Below are 14,976 nucleotides of genomic sequence, written 5' to 3'. Positions count from 1 at the left end.
GGGCCCAGTTTTCAAGTTGGTCCAAATCAGGTTTTAAAATTATTATATTCAGTATTGTGCAATAGCAAGTCTTTTCAATTGCACAGTATTGTGCAATGGCAAGAAATAGCTAATTGCACAATATTGTGAAATAGCAAATTTTTTTTAATTAGAGTTATCTTTCTTTGTCCAGAATAGTAAGCAAGAAATATCTAATTGCACAATATTGTGCAATAGCAAGATTTTTTTTTAATTGGAGTTATCTTTCTTTGTCCAGAATCAACTTAAATCTTTGTTATATACAATATACAATGTATATTCACTTTTTACTACCAACTGATAAATTAAATTAATCTTTACCATTCAGTGATAACAAGCAGTACATCTTAATTTACATCTTAATATTTTATGATGTATTTAAATTAGAAGTTATTGTTGCAAACATCATTAGAATTTTTAATTGAGATTAGTTTTGGATTGTGATTAAAAAAATTGGGTTCAATTTTTCTCATTTGAAATTTCATAAATAAAATTTCTTCAAACATTTTTTTGAGAGGATTAATATTCAACAGCAAAGTGAATTGCTCTGAGAGAAAACAAAAATTTTAAGTTCATTAGAACACATTCATTCTGTGTCAGAAACCTATGCTGTGTCAACTTTTTAATCACAATCCAAATTTAGAGCTGAATCCAGCTTGAATGTTGTGTCCATACTTGCCCCAACCGTTCAGGGTTCAACCTCTGCGGTCGTATACATTTTGTAAAGCTACGGCCTGCGGAGCATCTTGTTGAAAAATTAAATATCTCAAAAAGGAACACTGTAATCTTTAATATTTAGCTTATTTTATTCCTTAACTAATGATCTTTTGTGTACTTATTTGGTTTTATTACAATTTTGATCTGAGCGTCACTGATGAGTCCATATGAGAAGTAGGTCAAATATAGATTGGTTTTTATTGACACAATTTGAACAAGTGTTACTTCCCTTATTGTTGCCATGTTGAAGGCATATGTCCAGACACAGTCAAATTCAACATGAAGTATGATCATTAGACTTCAGATAACAGTTGTTTTGATCCATATGTCGTAGCTGAGAGACTATGAGGTTTAACTCCTTTTCGCCTTTACGTCCGTTCATACGTTTGTGCGTCCCAAATAGGTATTAGTTCTCTACTTTTAATTTGACACAACCAAATTTTCTGACACTAATACACAATGATACCTACCACAAACCATACATCAGGTTTGAAATGGGTGGCGTCATATCTACCGTTCTAGATTTATGGCCTTCAACAAATACCAAAAATGCTGTATTTTTATTCCATTCTCTAACTTAAGTTTGCAGCAACCAGATGTTCTGAATCTCATACCCAATGCTTATTACCACAACACACAGATCAAGTTTGAATTTATCAGGCTTCAATTTTACCTTGCTAGAGTTATACTCCTTTACAAATGGGGAAATTTCAGAATTTTTCTTTTCCGTTCTCTAACTTTAGCTTGAATCAACCCATCTTCGCTAGCCAATGATTGCGACCCACTCCCGCTAAGAGAGTGGGAGTGGATCGTAACTCTTGGTTAGCGAAGATGGAATCAACCAAATGTACACAATACTAATTACCAAAAAAGAACTGATCAGTTGGATTTTTTTGGCGCACATTTACCGTTCTACAGTATTAAATGCCCCTTTACAAATGGGAAAATTAGAGAATTTTTCGTTTCTGTTTTTTTCTAAGGTAAGTTTACCTCAAACAAATTGTATGAAACATAAACACAATGCCTATAACCACAAAAAGCAGATCAATTGAATTTGAATAGCGTTACCTTTCACGTTCTTGAGTTTAGTCTTTTTATGATTTTATTGGCAGGGACATCATCTTTTTTCAATGGAATTTATTTCTCATCTTACAATGTGAAAGTCGGCTTGGTCGACAAGAAGGAAACAGATTTCAATGTAATTTGCTAGATTTATTTGAAGATTAAGCCTCCATTTTTCACTCCTGATACAAGTTTCATACAACAAAAGAAATGTGTGACACAATTTAAGTTTTTGGTGATGTGGAACTTGGTAACCGATGGATTTGAAATGCATATGACAACTCAACACTGTCAAGCTGCAGACCAAACGAAAAGTAATTCAGTTGCTGTAGAGAAAAGGTTTACAAAAATATTATCAGTTCATTCAATGTATTGAAAACTTTAAATTCTTTGTTTTCTATGTTGTGTCATGTGTACTATTGTTTGTATATTTGTCTTTTTCATTTTTAGCCATGGCGTTTGTTTTAGATTTATGAGTTTGACTGTCCCTTTGGTATCTTTCGTCCCTCTTTTAAAGCATCACAAAATATTAGGAACTGCTAGTGTACTAAATAAAGGCAACAGAAGTATACCGCTGTTCGAAATTCATAAATCGATAGAGAAAAAACAAATCCGAGTTACTAACTGAAACTGAGGGAAACGCATCAGATATAAGAGAACTACCACACAACAGAAACATAACATTAAAATGTAACACACACAGAAACAAACTATAATATAACAATGGCCATTTCCCCGACTTGATACAGGGCATTTTAAGATAAAAGTGGTGGGTTGAACCTGGTTTTGTGGCATGCCAAACCTCCCGCTTTAATGACAATGTTAATAACAACATTAAAATGACATTACATGCCAGGACTACAATATAAATAAATGGAAGAAAATATAGGACAGAAATAAACAACTGATAGCCAATAACAGGTACATGGGTAAAATTTAATACGCCAGACGCGCGCCACGTCCATAAAACTAACAAGTGACGCCTAAATGAAAGTTTGAAAGCTAAAACAAGTACAAAGCTGAAAAGCGCCGAGTACAAAAATTCCAAACAGTAGTGACCAATTCGACCAGGGTTATACACCTGGGACAAGAACATACTTATTATTTAGAATAATACATATTTTTGCAAATAGTAAATTTTATAAAATGACAATATAATAGATATACATGATTAAACTGAAGTGGTGACTATCTACAGAACAAAAACGGATAAATTACAATAATTCACAGCCTTGTTACGCATAACCAGTGTTACGCTCAAAGTGACGTCACATTTGAATTTATAAAATGAGTTCTCAAAATTAAGAAAGAGTTTAGATGAAGTTCAAGATTAGCTTTGTATGACTTATCAAACGTTTATTATTAACAGTGAAAATTACAATACTGCTATTCAAATATACTAATTTCTTTCTTTTTTGTAACTTTAATTAAGTTGTTTTTGTAACAGCTGTCTCAGAACTTGCCTATCTTTGGTACTAATAAACCCTTAGGCATTTATAAAAATGATTATGTAGTATATGCCTTTTTTTCCAACCAGGAACACACCCTATTTATGGTGTTTGTACCTACATAGAGGAATATATTAGTTTCGACTGGATTTAAAGCAAACTTGCCAAATGACATTTTTGTAGGTATATTTTGAATTTTGAAAATAGGTGGCAACCTTTAAAGTTACCTGAATCAGCACAAAGCGGTCCGTCCCATGAATATTTTTCGTCGCATTTTCTCAGGAACTACAATACAAGGATTTCTGAAATTTGGTTTCAGGGTTTATCTAAGTCAGCTATATCGTGTGATGCGTTTTCAGATTGATCACTTGACAACTTCCTGTTTACCGAACACTTGTATGATTTTACACATGATAGCCAAGTTGAAAATTTTCGTCACATTTCTCAGGAACTACAATACAAGGATTTCTGAAATTTGGTTTCAGGATTTATATAAGTCAGCTTTACCGTGTGATGCGTTTTCCGATTCATCACACGACAACTTCCTGTTTACCGAACACTTGCATATTTTTATACTATTTATATTATCCACTTGCGGCGGGGGTATCATCAGTGAGCAGTAGCTCGCAGTTTCATTTGTTTTTACTGTTTAGAAGTTATTCTAACTTCATTTTTTATCCTGAATATACATGCAACACCTGCTGCTGGATATTAAACAGCAATCAATCAATCAAATGACAAAGTAAGTAAATACCCGTATAAAGGTATAGCCATGAATCCTCAATGTATATTATTCGTTCATGCACCATACATACTATGTTTGCATTACTTGCCACTGGATATTAAACCAATCACTCAACCTTTTGAACTAATGCAACCCTATTTTTGACATTTTAACATATTATGTCTATTTATTTTGTTCACGCATCGTCGTCAATATAATGGAATTTGATGCGACTGTCATAGAAGTGAGAGGTTTAGCTAGTTATTAAAGTAGGTTCAATCCATCATTTTCTAAAGAAGAAAATGCCTGTATCAAAACTGGAATATGACAGTTATTATCTTCGTTTGATGTGTTCGAGCTTTTGATTTCGCCATTTGATTACAGACTTTTCGTTTTCAATTTTCTCCGCGTTCATTTTTTTTGTAATTTTACTTTTTAAAGAGTAAACACTTATGTTTGGGTTAAGCAATGAATCTTCAATAAATACCATTTGTTTATAATACATACCTCTTCAAAGGCTAATTCTGGATGATGTTCTGGGCCTATGATATACAAGTTCTTACCTCTCTTTACTACACCACTCATCACTCTGACAAAAGCTATAAACGTTTGATCGGGTTCAAGCTCTGTGTTAGAACCAACTGCAGATTCTTTCTATGAAACATGAAATAATATAAACATTTTAACACATTTGTCTATTCATTCCTTTTTTGTCCAAATAAAGACTATTAAAGCATGTTAAAATAATCTGAAGTTGATATATAATCCTGCCTGATTAAATATTTTCCCTTCATTAGAATGCACTTTCAAGTTCGTTACAAATTTGCTTTAAAATGTCTGCTGAATGTGATAAACGAGTTTCATATAATTCCAGCTGCTATTTTTACATAAAAATATGTTGATAACGTTGGAAGAAAGGGGAAGGAGGTGTCCTGATCCCGAAATCCCAGGCTAAAAACACGAAATCCCAAAGTTTCGAATATAAATAAATGTAAATCCAAACATACCGAAATTTGAAAAAATAATAAAATGGAGAATGGAAATGGGGAATGCGTTTAAGAGATAACAACCCGACCATAGAAAAAACAACAGCAGAAGGTCACCAACAGGTCTTCAATGTAGCGACAAATTCCCGCACCGGAGGCGTCCTTCAGCTGGCACCTTTTCTATCAATTTATTAAGTTTGGGCGTTTTACATTTTTTGTATGTTTAACCCTTTGTCCGTCTGTAAACACCACGAATTGTCTTATTGTGAAGTACAATCGTCTAGTCTTAGATCCATCATTGAAACTACCGTTAATGATCATTATGATCTTGAAACAACCCTCGACATCTATATATGTATAAACGACATTGTCCTTGTGAAGCAAATCACACGTCAAATAACAATAAACAACTAGAATTGCCATTGCAAGCAATAGCGGATGTCACCCTTTCCCCTAATGCCACTAAGCGGCAGCCATTTGAAAAAATGTTTTACAGTGAATGCACAAATATACATGGCTTATACATCTTTCTGTAAATTTTTGAGTTCATTGAGAGCATTTTAAAACAAATCTCATTTCTGCCGTTTCAATGGCAACGGCAGCCATTTTGAAAATTTCAAAGTCACAAGTCTTATCTATACTTGCCTGTTAACAATAATATCAAGTTTCATAAAGTTCAAAGCATTTTGAAATTTTTTGGCATTTTGCAGTTTCCATGGCAACGGTGGTCTTTTTGGAAATTCCAACATCAAAAGTCTCATCCAGACTTACCAGTCTAAATAATATAAAGTTTCAACAATTTTGGAGCATTTTGATATTTGTGATGTTTCCTACGGCAACAGAGACCATTACTTAAATTTAATGGTGTATACCACATTGATACATGGGAAGTACCATACCATCAAAGGTTCGATAATTTTCCCTACCATTTTACGAAAGTAAATGCCACTTTAAGGTATTTGGATCATTTTGACCTGTTTTGCATTGTTTCCATGGTATCGGCAAATATTTTCGAAATTCCAACGCCAAATTCCACATCTACAAATGTTGCTCATCGCTACTATGGAGTTTCCAAAAATTTGGAGCATTTTGATATTTTTGAAATTTTTGGTGTAGTTTCCATGGCAAAATAGTAGCTCCAATGATTGCCAAAATCATACAAAACCAGTATATGCCGGGCACCTACATTGTATTAAAATATAATGATCTTAAGTTTAATTATGTCCAAATAATTCAACAAAACCATAAACAAGATTTTTCACATTTGTTCCGTTTCCATGGTAATAGCAGCCATTTTTTTATGTTCTTAAGAACTCCTGCAACCCGAAATTTTGTGTTCCTCATTATAGATAACTTTCGTTAAGATTTGTTTCATTGTCGATCGGGTGACATAATTATTAACTTTTAATGAGGTTAATAAAATGATTTATCAACCTTAAAGATATGATATTCACATAGGCCAACGGTCGAGAGTGAATGTAATATCTCCCTGGCCAATAAATCATTGTATCAACAAAAAAATTTTCTAACAGCTTTATTATATGACTTTTATCCTTCTATAATTGTCGAGTATTTGCTTTATTTGCTGTTAAAACTGCTCCATGTTTTTCTACTATATGTGTTATGTGCTTTTGCAGTTTTGCAGGAGAGAAATTTTCACCGAAAAAAAAGAAGAAGGAAATAAAAAACCGGGCATTTACTTGACGTCATAAAACTACGTCATTGACGGTACCTTGTAAAATCTATAATAAGATACACGAACGCTGTCTAAAATATTATATTAACCTCTCGCGATGTTTGCCGCGGTTAAAATAACGTTTTATAAAAAAAAAAGGATTTCCTATGCTTTTAACCAATGAGAAAACAGAAAATATATAGTCATATAATAAATGAATTTGACAAGGAATCATTTTTAACATAAAAGAAACTATAATTTTTCCGTTAAGAAAGATGCAGGAAAGATGAGTCTTTCGGAGAAATTGGCCTATAAACTCCTCTTCAAATCAAGTTCTTATTGTATTAATATTGTGCTCCATATGTTGTATTTCTGTAAATATTGACAATGCATTTTTTTTCTATAGGAACTCCCTTTACGATAAAAACTGTACCGATTTTAATATGAAGTTTTGAAAAAATATCCTAGAATGGAAAGTTCACATGCACTTCTATTTTTTTCAAACGTCAAAATATAGGGCTGTGCGGCATATTTTTAACGTTTATATACCCTTTACTTCTAAGAGTATAAACTAACACTAAACCTACCTCGAATTATAGAAATTTAAAGAAAACGAGATAATAACTATTTTGGGAAAAATAGGCGTATAGCTTGAAGTATAATAGTCTTAGCGATGTTTAATGCTCGTCTCATTCAAATCATATAAATGTTGATGCTATATTTTGGATCCAGCTTATATGGAAGATATAATGCAGATTGAAAGGACAATAGTTTAACATCGATCAAGGGCACTAGTTTTGAAAGCCTTGTGAGCTTTTATTGCAAACATGCATTTGCATATGTTATTAATGTGCATATCCCATTTAAGGTTTGAGTTGATGGTTTGTTAACCCAAAATATTATGCTGTTGCTACGTGTTCTAAAGAGAGGACGCGTTTAACGTGTTTTTCTTCATATTTCTATTTTTCTTTGGTGAAATGCCTTTATTCACATAGTTTCCCATAATGCCAATTTGTCAAGATCTTTCTGTAATGTAGATTCATCAGAATGTGATTTGATTGTCAAATAAATTGTGTCGTCATCTGTAATTAACACATTAAAGATGTTTTTTGACAGAGTTGGTCTTGGGAACAGTGGACCATGCCTAAAAAGATTAGACTAAAAAGAAAAACATTTGCCAAAATTGTATTAGGATTATGCATTGGAATACTTTTCTCATCTTGTTGTAGACATAAAATATTACCATGCGCGTCATTAGCAGGTAAATGTTGCGATACAGTCCATGTAAACAATAATGCCAGTATAAGCGTTGACCATCACACATTTAACAAAAACAATGTTGTACCAAACGTTGTAGTTGAAGGCTTATATCTAAACCATAAAATCAACAAAAATGACAAAAATTTCCTTCTAATTGGTGTGATGACAACAAAGGAATATCTCGATACCCGAGCTGTTGCTGCCTTTAATACTTGGACCAATTCTTGTAGCGGATCCTGCAAAGTAATCTTTTTCTCCAGTGAAGGATCAACTACGGAAAAAGAAATTCCACTGGTTAGTTTAGACGGTACTGATGATTCTTATCCACCTCAGAGAAAGTCTCTTTTGATGTTGAAATATATGCATGATAACTATATCAACAACTTTGAGTGGTTCATGCGTGCTGATGACGACATTTTTGTAAGAGGAGACAAACTTGAAAATTTTCTACGCTCTGTAAACAGCTCTGTTCCCCATTTCATTGGTCAAGCTGGTATAGGAAAAAAGGAAGACATAGGGAAACTTGTTTTGAAAAGACATGAAAACTATTGCATGGGAGGCCCTGGAATTCTAATCAGCCACACTACCTTGAGGCATGTTGGTCCACATGTACACAGTTGTATTGAAAACTTGCTGACAAGTCATGAAGATGTTGAAGTTGGAAGATGTGTACGCAGATATACTGGTTTATCCTGCACCTGGGCATTGGAGGTTGGTATATATACATTGTAAGCAAGATATATGATTTATTTGTTCTGGTTTTAAGTATTCCTTACTTTGATATCAATCACTCAGAGGTTCTTTTTGAAATGGTTAAGTGAAACTGTATTCTCAAGCGAGTTAATTATTTCAAATGATTTCAGAATTACGCTTCGTGTCAATTGGTCTTCTCTTACAATTATTTGAGGTATGGAATTTGTTTTAAAAAGCATTGATACACACTAACTTCTATACAAAATGATTTAACTTTTAAGTCTGTACATATATTATGTGAACAGGTTACAATTTGTACAAATCATTATGTGTATAAAAACAATTGTACAAATCATAGTTCGTATTTTAACTTTGTACACATTGTAATTTGTACAATAAGTGCTTTTTCCAATTTCAATTTGACAAACAATCACCTATAACTTATATAAATGAAAATGTAAAATAATTTATAATGATAATCTTGTTATGAAAACCCATTTATCAACCGGTTATAATATTTAGGGAATGACCACACAATTAACTTTATTTTCGAAAATGTTCAAAATACAACATTAGTTCTGTACCATTTATTTGAGCATGTGAGTGTTAGGTATTGAACAACATCTTTTGCCTTTTGCGTTTTATATTTTCATGTAATACACCTGCTGAATTTTCCATTGACCACCAGTTTTAAAATGCTTCTTAACTGCCTCACGTTGCTCAATTTGAAGCTCAGGAACCATTTTTGCAAACAAAGATGTGTCTTAAACATCTTCAATTTGTTTTTCGATAAATGTCATGTCAACATTCGTACAGCGGTTCCAATGAGGTACCTATTCTTTTTAATTCTCCATAATTAATAAGTACCCTGATATGTTTCAACGACCAGTTATTTGGCTTTCATACTGAGGTATTGGTATATTGAAAAATCTGTCTTAACTAACTAAGGACAATTTTACTACGTCTAAGATTGTTTTTTGTCATTTACGTAGTCTTGTCTATTTGTTATTCTGATTGGATATTGTTTAATTAAGAGATAACTGTATTGTATTTGAAGCTTTAAGGACGTCCATTGGTAGTTTTACTGTCGCAAATTTAGTTTACCTGGCGACGCGGAGCGGAGACAGGTAAATGGGTATTTGCGACAGTAAAACTACCGATGGACGTCCGAAAAGCTTCAAATACAATACAGTTATCTCTATTCTAATGCAAAACAAGTTTATAATTAAATTTCAATCATTATTTCAGTGTAAAATGTTCATTTAAGAAAATTCCGCGAACAGATGTTATGTACTTTGGTCCCTACACTAGGTGACGTCATAGGTATGCTTCCGGCGTCAAACATAAACACCGGGGGTTTTCTGGCTTCTGTGCCGCTTCAGAATGTAATAAAATTTGATAAACAGGAGATTTTTAGGCGCAACAAGTGAGTTTTTTGTTTATTATTGCAGAAATAACATGTCAATACATTCCGAAATTCAAAATGTCGGCTTCCTTAGTTACAGACAAGGAGATAGAAAATTTAACGCTTGCTGTTATCCAATCAGAACAGTTGTTACAAAATAATTGCATTAGAATGTGTTATTGTTTGTAGTTGTAATTCTTTTTGGATATTGTTTAATGTGTTATTGTTTGTAGTTGAAATTCTAATTGTTTCATACTCAATTCATATGTAAAAGTCACCCAATTCATTTATAACATTTTAGTTTGATGCAACCTAACCTATCCTACCTCCATGACAAATATGTTGTTGTTAACGCAGATAAAGCCCTAAACAACATCGTTTTTATGTGTAAAACTCATTACATTAACTGCTTGATAAACGAAGTTCGTATTGACAATTCACTTGGAAACTCAACCATCACGACACTTACCAAAAAGGAAATCATGGATAATCATAGGTCTGGTCTATGTTCCTTTGGAATTTTAACCAAAGATGAAGAACTGGATCTTCCATCGATATCACTGTATTGGATACCTAAACTACACAAGTGTCCTTACAAACAACGGTATATTGCTGGGTCTTCCAAGTGCTCCATGAAACCTCTTTCTAAATTATTAACATTTATTTTATCAGCAATCAAAGACGGGCTTCAAAGTTATTGTGAAACTGCCTATTCTACAGGTGGCGTGAATAAGATGTGGATACTTAAAAATTTCAAAGATATTTCAGAGTACATACAATCTAACTCTCTTATAACAGTATTAAAACATTTGACTGTTCTACTCTTTACACAAGTATACCACATTCCAAACTAAAAGACACATTGCAAGAGTTGGTATTGCTTTGCTTCATAAAACAGAATGGCCAACGTAGATACAAGTATCTTGTCTTAGGGATGGATAAATCCTACTTTGTAAAGGATCACTCTGATTCAAACAAAAAAATCTCTGAAACTGATATTATCAAGATGCTTGATATCTTGATTGCCAACATATTTGTTACGTTAGGAGGACGTGTTTTTCAACAGAATGTTGTGTACCCCTCTACTTGCTGGCTCGTTTCTTTATTATCATGAGTTTGACTTCATGCAGGAACTGCTTAAGACGAAAGATAAGAAGTTAGCAATATCCTTTAACTCTACTTTCTTCTATAAAGATGATGTTCTTTAACTAGATAATTCAAAATTTGGTGACCATGTGGAACGCATCTATCCCATCACACTAGAATTAAAGGATACTACAGATACAGTTAAGTCGGCCTCATATCTTGACTTTCATCTATAAATTGACAATGAGGGTCGGTTGAAAACAAAACTTTACGACAAAAGAGATCATTTCAGCTTTCCAATTGTGAACTTTCCATTTCTAAGTAGCAACATTCCAGCAGCACCTGCATACGGGGTATATATCTCCCAACTGATACGATATTCCAGTGCTTGTATTTCCTATCATGATTTCCTTGATAGAGGGTTGCTGCTCACAAGAAAGCTATTAAACCAAGAGTTCCAAATGGTGAAGTTGAAATCATCCCTTCGTAAATTTTACGGACACCATCACGAGTTGGTTGACCGTTTTGGAATAACCGTTTCACAAATGATATCGGATATGTTCCTTACGTCGTAACTATAATTCCCTTCCCTTTCATGAATGTGACCTACCGAATTAAACTTTTTACCGGATTTGTTATAACATAAGCAATACGACCGATGTCACATGTGGAGCAGGATCTGCTTACCCTTCCGGAGCACCTGAGATCACCCCTAGTTTGTGTAGGGGTTTGTGTTGTTTATTCTTTAGTTTTCTATGTTGTGTCATGTGTATTATTATTTGTCTGTTTGTCCTTTTCATTTTTAGCTATGGCGTTGTCAGTTGGTTTTAGATTTATGAGTTTGACTGTCCCTTTGGTATGTTTCGTCCCTCTTTTTAAGGTATACCATTTATTTGTTTTATAGTTTGGTTAAGAATAAATACCGACATAGCTAGATAATACACACTGATTTTGAAGTATATCTAACTTTAATAAAATTAACTTGTGACGTCACTTTTTACCTGTGACGTCATTTTGTAGCATTATCTAGTATATGATAATTCACGGTTCTTTTGTCCTGTGTATGTGCTGTCCTATTTTTTTTTGTTATTACGTGTTCGTTTTAATTTTGTGGCTAGTCAGCACTTCGGTGTTGTCATGAACATCAATTATATGATCATTTTTATAAATTTACTGTTTGCAAAAGTAAGAAGTATTCTAAATATTAAGGCTTTTCTTATCCCAGGAATACATATCTTAAGCCATATTTGGCACAACTTTTTAGAATTGTAAGTCATCAATGTTCTTCACCTTTGAACAGCGGTATACTACTGTTTCCTTTATTTAAGCTTTAAGACTTTAAATCTAGACTACGCAGCAACGTTCAATAACTTTATATTTATCAATATTTATCAAAAAACAAATTAAAAAACTGAAATCTAAAAATTAAACCAAATATGTCAGCTTTATCCCGTTCAGTATGACGAACAGGAGCAGACATTAACTAGCAAACTGAAAGGTTCATCCAAAATAAACATGTTTAAAAAAAACATGTCTTTTTTACAAATGAATATTGATTTGAAACGAAAATTTGTGATCCCTATAACTTATCTGTATATAGGACAAACATTGAGAATAACCCAAATGAAGACTTGAAATTGAACTAAATATATCATATTATTATCCAAATTGTTTCAAAAATTAGCCCAAAGTTGAAACGTGGATTTCAAATCACATTTTTGTTTATTAACGCTAATCGGTAGTCAGTATGGGCGGGGTTTAAACGGTTCGTAGTCCATAAAATTCAGTACGCCAGACGCGCGTTTCGTCTACATAAGACTCATCAGTGACGCTCATATCAAAATATTTTTAAAGCTAAACAATAACAAAGTTGAAGAGCATTGAGGATCCAAAATTCCAAAAAAGTTGTGTGTGTAATAATTAACGCTAATCGGTAGTCAGTATAACTCGATTTATTTCACTTGAGTGGGCGGGGTTTAAACGGTTCGTAGTCCATAAAATCATCAATGATGTGTCCAGTTATTCGTCCCTTTTCAAACGCTCACTTCTTTTGTATATCTGTTTGGTGACACTGATATGTGATTAGTATTATAACGGCTATCACCCTTATCTCACACATTTTCAAATAGACTGTCCGTATACAAAACGAAACGTAAGCTCCGCCAGATCAGTTGAAATAACATTAATTATGGAGGTTCGAAAAGTATCACGTCCTATAATTTTCCTCAACTTTATTCTTTTGTCTCTTGTGAATTTTTAATTTCATAAAAATATTACATAGATAATATCATGTTGTTCTATTTTAGATGCATAGTTTGTTTTACCATAATTATCAGGAAGAGAGAGGTTCATTTAAATCAACACTTACGGCCACAATTGTCAGGAAGGCATTAACTTTACACCCAATAAAGGAGCAACAACATCTGTATAGAATACAGAATCATTTTCTTTCCTCTCATATACAAGATCTACACCAGAAAAAGAGTAATTTACAAAGGGAGATGACTCAAATTGAACATAATTTAGACATTTTGAAACAAGCAGATAGTATCACAAGACAAAATATAATACCTTCATTGACTAAATACAAACCAAGAGTAAGAGATGAAGTCTTGGCATGGAATGTCCTGTATAAATCTTTTATTTCTGATCATGATTTATATTCGAAAAGTGATACACCATTAAAACATGCTTTAGCAATTAATATCAATCAAGTTTTACAAATCATGAACAAAAATGCGCGTAAGAAAGGGAAAACAATAGATTTTAAAGATTTATCATATGGATATCGTAGAGTTAGTCCCTTTCATGGTGCTGACTATAAATTAGATCTGTTAATGGCGTTCTGCAAGCATAAGGGGGAAGAAATAACAGAACAAGTAAGAAGACATGTATATCTTCGTCAGCCATTTGGGGAAGTAGAATTCATTGAGGATCCTTTGACAGCATCCTCAGACATTGAATACAAAGTATCAAATTCTCCGTTTACATTTAGCAGTTTCGGTCAAGGTCGACAATCAGTGGAAATCATTCATTTTATTTTGCCACTGGCAGGCAAAGTTCCCGTATTTAAAAGATTTATGCAAAACTATGCGAACGTATGTCTCACAAATAAGGAAACGACGCAGCTTCACATTGTTGTGTTCAATAGTGAGTCAGATTCATCATCAGTTAAATCTGTAATCGGTATGGTTCGTCAATACCAAAAAAGGTACGGTGGTGCCGACATTGAAGTCATTTATGCTGATGGTCCATTTAACAGGGCGAAGGTTTTGGATCTTGGTATGTCTCAATTAAGTGAAAACTCTCTACTTTTCTTCATAGATGTAGACATTTTATTTGATAGAGATGCGCTGTTAAGAATACGTTATAATACAATCAAAAATATACAAGTGTACTATCCTATAGTCTTTAGCCAGTATACTCCATCATTAATTTGTTTTAATTCTGACTCATGTGACACTAAATGGACCAATTTAACATCTGATCATGGATATTGGAGAAGCTTTGGTTATGGCATTGTTAGTACCTACAAACGTGATCTCATTTCTGTCGGTGGGTTAGACACTTCCATTAAGGGATGGGGAAAGGAAGACGTTGCTCTCAATACAAAGTTTGTTGGAAGTAACTTAACGATATTCCGTAGCATAGATCCCAGGTTAGTCCATGTTTTCCATCAAGTCATCTGTGATACTAAACTGAACAATGACCAGTACCAGATGTGTAAAATAACAGAAAAATCTACATTTGGATCGCAACGGCAGATCTCTAATATTGTATTCAGCTTACCGGGTATTTTACACAAGAATAAGATAAGTCAGTTTATGAAATATTTATTTTTTTAAGAAATAAATCATGCAAGCTATACGTTTCTTGAAAATGTTCTCTTGACCTAGAACGTT

General features: G+C 33.2%; 1 protein-coding gene across 1 annotated transcript; it reads left to right on the top strand.

Annotated features, from left to right (window-relative positions):
- The first annotated feature begins 7,770 nt into the window (after positions 1 to 7,770).
- On the top strand, positions 7,771 to 14,919 carry LOC134714368 (chondroitin sulfate synthase 1-like). Its single transcript, XM_063575610.1, has 2 exons — positions 7,771 to 8,601; positions 13,381 to 14,919. The coding sequence occupies exons 1-2, from the start codon at positions 7,771 to 7,773 to the stop codon at positions 14,917 to 14,919; spliced, it is 2,370 nt and encodes a 789-aa protein (XP_063431680.1).
- The last annotated feature ends 57 nt before the right edge of the window (positions 14,920 to 14,976 follow it).

This window comes from Mytilus trossulus, chromosome 4 (genome assembly GCF_036588685.1).
Source record: "Mytilus trossulus isolate FHL-02 chromosome 4, PNRI_Mtr1.1.1.hap1, whole genome shotgun sequence".
Classification (NCBI taxonomy): Eukaryota; Metazoa; Mollusca; class Bivalvia; order Mytilida; family Mytilidae; genus Mytilus; species Mytilus trossulus.
The sequence above is the reverse complement of the archived record's forward strand: the minus strand, read 5'-3'. Positions and strand labels throughout refer to the sequence as shown.

Bases quoted from the DNA above. Each gene is read 5' to 3' on its own strand.
- LOC134714368 (XM_063575610.1), top strand. From the start codon at position 7,771: ATGCCTAAAAAGATTAGACTAAAAAGAAAAACATTTGCCAAAATTGTA. The intron at 8,602-13,380 runs GTTGGTATATAT...GTTCTATTTTAG, and splicing joins CCTGCACCTGGGCATTGGAG to ATGCATAGTTTGTTTTACCA.